Source organism: Pteropus vampyrus, unplaced genomic scaffold (genome assembly GCF_000151845.1).
Source record: "Pteropus vampyrus isolate Shadow unplaced genomic scaffold, Pvam_2.0 Scaffold44, whole genome shotgun sequence".
In the NCBI taxonomy this organism is placed as follows: domain Eukaryota; kingdom Metazoa; phylum Chordata; class Mammalia; order Chiroptera; family Pteropodidae; genus Pteropus; species Pteropus vampyrus.
The window spans coordinates 2,202,364-2,208,736 of record NW_011888825.1 but is presented as its reverse complement, the minus strand read 5'-3'; the positions used below and the strand labels follow the sequence as shown (position 1 = coordinate 2,208,736).

Here is a 6,373-nt window from a genome sequence, read left to right as displayed (position 1 = left end):
GGGTTATATTTAACATCAGTCTAATGTCCTTACTGGTACAGCGTATGCCGATAGGAGCAGGTTGCCCATGCCCTCCCCCACAACTTTGGCATGGCATTCTCCAAAGCTCTTGGAATCCTGTCCCACCACCCTTTTTACCTGGGGGACTCATGGATAGTGTCAGCATTTGAGCAGTTGCCTGAGTGGGGCGAGTGTAGACCAAGACTATAGCCGGCCTCACAGGGTTAGTTGTATCTGTTGCTCCACAGGACACTGGCCGGGGGGCCAGCTCTGTGCCCTGTATTCTGTTGTACTAGTGCGTCTGTGCCCACCCTTCATCCAGAGCACTGGCCCAACCCTGCAGATCAGGGAGCAGCCCAGGTGCCCGCAGGAATTTATTGAGTGTGACTCTGCTCACAGGTGGCCCTGGATGTTTCACTGCAAACAGTGAAGGATGGGGGTCACCCCACGGCATGACAAAAGGTTCTCCATGGGGCAGCCTTCCTCACCCATTGCTTGCCACCAGCCCTTGCCACTCCAAATGAGTAGGTGTTACTGACTTTCAGTCATTCTCCTCTTTGCTTCCTGCCACACACTGCAGAGCTCTCTCAGCAAGAACCGTGAGTTGGACATCAGTTTGTGCATATTTCTCTGGTCTGACCTGCACAGTGTATATGTTGTAGTAATTCCTCCATGGCCGGGCATGAGGCAGACATGCTTTCCTGGTCTCCGGAGATCATGCAGGCTCGGGGTTCAAGGCGACTAGATTTAAGGAACAAAAACAGTGACCCTCTCCTCTCTCCATCCTTCCCTTCTTTTTTCATGAAGTCCTTTTTAACTTACAGATCCTTTTTGCAAATATCGTCTCCTTTGATTCTCGTAACAACAAAGTGGGGTTGGAGACTGGGTAGAATTGTCCCCATTTTACAGATACAGAAGCTGAAGCTTCTGGAGGAGAGACCACTCTGTAAGCTCATGTTACTGTACCCGTGAGAAAGCAGTGGCGCCTCTGGGAACTGAGATTGCATGGGCTGCATTTTATAAAATGTTGTATCACGTTTAAGGCATTTGTGATGTCAAGAACACGCAGTGGTGTTGGGCTTCAGAGTGACTGTAATGGAAGTATTTATGCCACAGAAATAGGCAAATGCTATAAACCAGGGCTCCCCAACTCCCCCTTCCCCCTGCCCTTCCTTGGAGAGCAGGTCTATCAGCTCATATTGGGAGTATGAGTGAATGTCATAGAGGTAGATTTTTAGAACCTTGTTTTTGTTTTTTGTTTTTTGTTTTTTTTAATTTTGGGAAAATGAACTCAAGAAGGATGTCATATGATCACCTGGCTATTAATTGGCCAAGCCAGATGTCATGGAAAACCAGTAAACACAGTCCTCTTTCCATTCACCAATAATACACTGCCGTGAGGGTGAGGGTGAGGGTGAGAGTGGAAAGGTCCTCAGAGAGAAGTTTGTCAGGGGAATTGCAGGCAGGTGCTGACAGGGACTCCTCCAGAGAGAGAGAGAGAGAGAGAGATTAGACCCGTGATCAGCACCAGTAACCAAAGCTGATGTGGCACTTTCGGTGATGGCCATTGGGCTGTCATGTCCTTACCCGCTATAAGCACATTCCTTTTCCTCTCTGGTTCTAAAAGAAACTCGTTCCCCCCAGAGTTCAGTAATTGAGTGCTAGGAATTACAGAGAGGCTCTCAACCCATTTCCAGCTCTGCAAATAATGGTAAGATCCTGAGAGATGGTCCTAGCTGTGTAAGACCTCTCAGAACCAGGCAATGAGGTGGGAGAAGGGGCCACAATCACAGTACGTCAGAGGTGCCCATCTGTGGCCAGTCCGGCATCTGAGCAGTGTTTCTGTACCCGCAGTGAATGGATACCACGCATCAGGGATCCCAGCGCACCCTCCTGAGACTGCCCACATGAGTGTCCGAAAATCCACCGGCGATCCCCAGGTAAGGGGTTCTGTTACAGCAGGGAGGGGTAGGTGTTTAGGTAAGCCCGGGGAGGTGTCATTAAAATGGGTACATCGTGGGGGTCCAGGTGCCGACAGTCCACTTCTGCCCCAAGTAGAAAGTGGTTGGTCTATCTGGGTCATTCCAGCGTCCTGTGATTGGGGGAGAGTGGGCCGTTGTGGCTTGTTTGGTTTTCTCTAGAAGTTGACAGTGGTTTTGAGTGGGGAGAGGTGATGGGATTATAACTGTTGTTAGTGTGAAGGGCTCCATTCCGTTGTCTGGATTCCTGATACACAGAGTCTAGGTTTCCGGAGACTCTAAGAATATGGAGGAGGTCAGGCCATTTTCCTTTTCACCCTTAGACTTCACCGAGAATGGAATTTTATAAAATGTTGTAATAATCTAGCATAGAGACAGTAATGGGATGGAAAGAAATGAGAGTATATTTTAAGATTCCCAAACTGCTTTTGCATTCATCATCTCAGCTGACACTTGTGCAAATGCATGAGGTAGGTGTTCCAAGCATTCCCATGTTACAGATGGGGTCGCTGCGGCGCAGACTGGTTAAGTGACTCACACAGGGTGACATAATTGCTCAGACTGGGCCTTGATGCCACGCCCCATGGTTCTCAGTTGCATTAAGCTGGATCTAAGGAACTGAGGACTTGTCTTATTTAGTCTGCCCATAAATTATCAAGATGTTTTCAGTGAAGCCTCCAAACTCCACCAGCCTTTCTCAGGAATTAAAATGCCACACCCCAACAGTGCTGCTGCTGCTGCTGCTGCTGCTGCTGCTGCTGCTGCTGCTGCTGCTGCTGCTAACAGCTGCTTGTTATCAACAACAGTGGGTAGTATGTGCCAGGCACTGAAAGAAAGACCTTGGGGTCTGTTACTGCAGTTGGCTAAAATGTGACACTTAGCTCTAATACAGGCAAGAGTGCTAATTTCCAGAAACATAATTAAGTTGTTGTCTTAGTAAGCTGAGCACTGGGCTCAGCTTCAGTTCAGTTGAAACTCTGGGAAAGAATTTGGACATCCATGTGGTCCAAGACTTCTTATATTTGAATGGACTGAAGAATCACCTGAGCCTCTTGCTAGAGTGCAGATTCTGATTCAGGAGGGAGCCAAAGTTCTGTTTCCAACCAGCACTTGGGTGACGCTGCTGTTTAGAGAATGCGCCTTGGGTAGTGAGGATGTAGGTACAGTTGATGGTGCACAGCATGTGGGTGTGTCCCCTCCCTCCCCAGCTCACAGCACACATCATAGCCTTGGCCTTGTGTGTTTCCAGCTGAGCCACCAGGCAGCCTCCCAAACATAGCCTCTGTCAGTCTGTTTGACATGAAACTTATTTACCACCTGACTACAGAACGTTTTCTGAAGACATCAGTCTAAGTTCTGCCGTGGTTTATCAACAACTGAAAAAGCTGGTGGTGCCCTGGATATCATCAGGAACAGTATTAGAAGAACTGCCCCCCTCCCCACCCATTATTTTTCCTTCCTTCCCTAGTAGAACATGGCTCTCCCCACCCCAAAATGCTGCTCAACCACTTAAAACAAAATGTATTTTGATAGAACCTTCTCAGAGCCACTTGACAGAGTGTGCCATAGCTTTTGACCCAGGACTCTCCCGTCCAACATCTGTTCTTGCCACTCAAGGATTCTGATTTATGTGTGAAGCTGTTTACTCAAGCAATATTTACAGCATTACAACATTGGACCCAGCCTAACTGTCCAGCAACAGGGGATGGGTAAAATGTATTATGGCACTGAACATCCAGCCAGCCAATGATATTATGCAGCCATAAACTGCATTTTTCTGAAGAAAAGGTAATGATTTAGGAAAATGCTGGAAACATAATATTGAGTGGGAAAAGCAGAACATAGACTGCATATACAGTCAGTCTTATTTAGGAGGAGGAAATCTATAATATATGAAGACAGATGACTGGAAGGAAAATAAACCAGGTTATTGATGGTGGTTCAGTCTGCATCTGAGACTATGATCTCCAATAGGGGACATTTGGCAATGTTTGGGGATATTTTGGTTATCATAACAGGGCGGTGGGGGGGTAGTGGGGGTGGTTACTGCTGGCTTCTAATGAGTAAAGTCTAGGGATATTACTAACTGTCCCACAATGCATGGAACAGCTCCAGTCACCAAAGAGTTATCCAGTTTGTAAAGGTAAATGGTGCTGAGGTTAAGAAACCTTGGTCTAAGGTAATTTTTATATTTTTTATACTTTTCAATATTTTTCAAATTTCCTAAAATGAATAAATTTTACTTTTATAGAAAACAGATACATGTAGTGAGCATTATTTAAAAATAAAAATAGTTCGAAGCCAGGTACTGATATTGGGGCTGCGGGGCAGGTCAGCTCCCAGGCCTGGGCAAGCAGTGACTGCCTCAGGACAGGTAGAGTTATTTTGTTTTTGGATGATAATGTTGAGAGTTGAGGTGTCATCAAAGTAACAAAAATAGATAATGTAGTAAATGGAAAGAGCAAATATACACTTGTTGGCAGGTTCCCAGAACTATAAAGTAGAATGTTATTCTCATAGGTTGTGACGGGGTTGGTGACCCTATGAAGCTGGCTGTCCACGAAGGTGCTAGAGGCCAGTCACGGAAATAGGATAAGAAGGTTTGATATTTACAGAGAATTCTACCAGCAGATGATCCCCGAAATATTATACAGCTCTCTTTAGTCTGTGCGGTATTTACTCATGCTATCCTAGCCTGTCAGTTATAATTAGTAACACTTATTACTTACTATTGGAAGAAGGAGTGAATGAGCAAATGAACACATGGACATTTGAGATGCAGGGTTGGATGGTGGTAAGAAACTGTTCAAATCCCTGTTGTGTTCTTTTTCTGCTACTTGGTAGCTGCCCCTCCTTGAATAAAGGAATCAGGAAAATTAGAATGTTGGAGTGGGGGTGAGGATGGGGAGTATACCTAATCTTTATGGAAACCAGGATTTGTGTCCCCACTGTGACCGGTCAAGGCTTGGTGTCAGCCCCTGGAGAGCCTGCCTCTCCTTTTCCCAGTCCTGGGAGAGCTTCACTGCTGGAAACAGGTGGTGATGATCTGGTGCCACCCAGTGGAGGTTTTCAAGTCTGCAGCCCTCTTCAGGCTGCCTGGGGACTAGACTAGATAAATGGGGCCTGCCTGATGGGGAGATAGGAGGATCAAAGGCAGATCAATCTTGCTGGCCTTTGTAGAATCATGCCTGCCTGTCTGGGGCTGTGGTGCTAGGGTCCCTTTCTGATCCCTGAGCGGGTATAGGGAGGGCAAGGGACCTGCCCACCAGTGTCCAAGAATTTCTGTGACCGCCTTTCAATTGTTCTGACTTCCCTTGAACTTCTCCCCAGAAGACATAGGGGAGGGAAAAGGGGAAACTTAAGAGACCCACCAGAGAATGGAGTTTGAGGTAGAGAAAGACCTGAAATTCTGAGAGCTCATTCACTTCATGTCCCTCTTTCTCCCTCCCCCCACCCCCACTCCAATTCAGTAACATGTTCTATTGAGCACCTCCTTTGCCAGGCACTGAGTCACAGAAAGATATAGCTCCTGCCTTAATAGAGGTTTATAGCTAGAACTAGAGAAAGACATGGGATAAATGATTATCTTATTTCAGCATTGATAAGGGCTGGAGGAAGGGTGTGCTACAAGGACCTACCTGGGTCCTGGTGAGTCGTAATGGGAATGTCAAGGACATACTCTCTTAGAAAAAAAATACTTAAGCTAAGACTGGAAAAATGAGCAAGGGTTTAGCTTGGCAAACAGGTGAGAGAAACAGGATTCCAGGTGAAGGGAACCGCGCACGTAGACGCCTGGAGGCGGAAGCAGGAAGGAAAGCGGCAGTGATCGCAAAGAACCCACAGAGGCCCGAGTGGGGCTGTGGTTTACTAAATTAGCGGTGTAGTGAGGGTGGGTGAAAAATGAGGCTGGAAGTGTGTGGATAGGTTCATTTTAAGGAGCTTGGATTTCGTCCTAATAGTACTAGGAAGCCATTGAGAGGTTTCATACTGGATCCCACCTGCCGAGGGGGTGGGACCCAGACTATTCACAGGGCAAAAAGAGAGAGAGGGAGGAGGACTTGCTGAACCAGCCGTGAATGGCCCTCCCCCACTTTCTCTCACTGCAGTCTACCAACCACTGTCTCATGAACCATCACCACCCTCCGTCTGTCTGTCTTCATCGCACAGTGACAGCAAAGTGGCCCAGGTGAGGTTAGGAAACCAGGCTGGAGAGAGATTTAAAAAAAAAAGGAAGGAGGAAAACTTTTTAGAATCATAAGCAAAGGAAATTTAAAAGAAAAAAAATTTTTTTATTATGGACATTTGCAAACATTTATAAAAGTAGAAGGAATGCTATAATAAAGGACCATGGATCAGCCATTTAACTACGGTTATTCAACCAGTCTTGTTTCATT

General features: G+C 46.5%; 1 protein-coding gene across 2 annotated transcripts in view; it reads left to right on the top strand.

Moving 5' to 3' along the window:
* GAS7 (growth arrest specific 7) overlaps nt 1-6,373 on the top strand; it is a 205,879-nt gene that overhangs the window by 158,550 nt on the left and 40,956 nt on the right. For both annotated transcript variants that reach the window (XM_023529945.1, XM_011358958.2), the window contains exon 4: nt 1,855-1,940. In XM_023529945.1, coding sequence (XP_023385713.1) covers nt 1,855-1,940 — 86 coding nt within the window. The remainder of the gene's footprint in view (nt 1-1,854; nt 1,941-6,373) is intronic.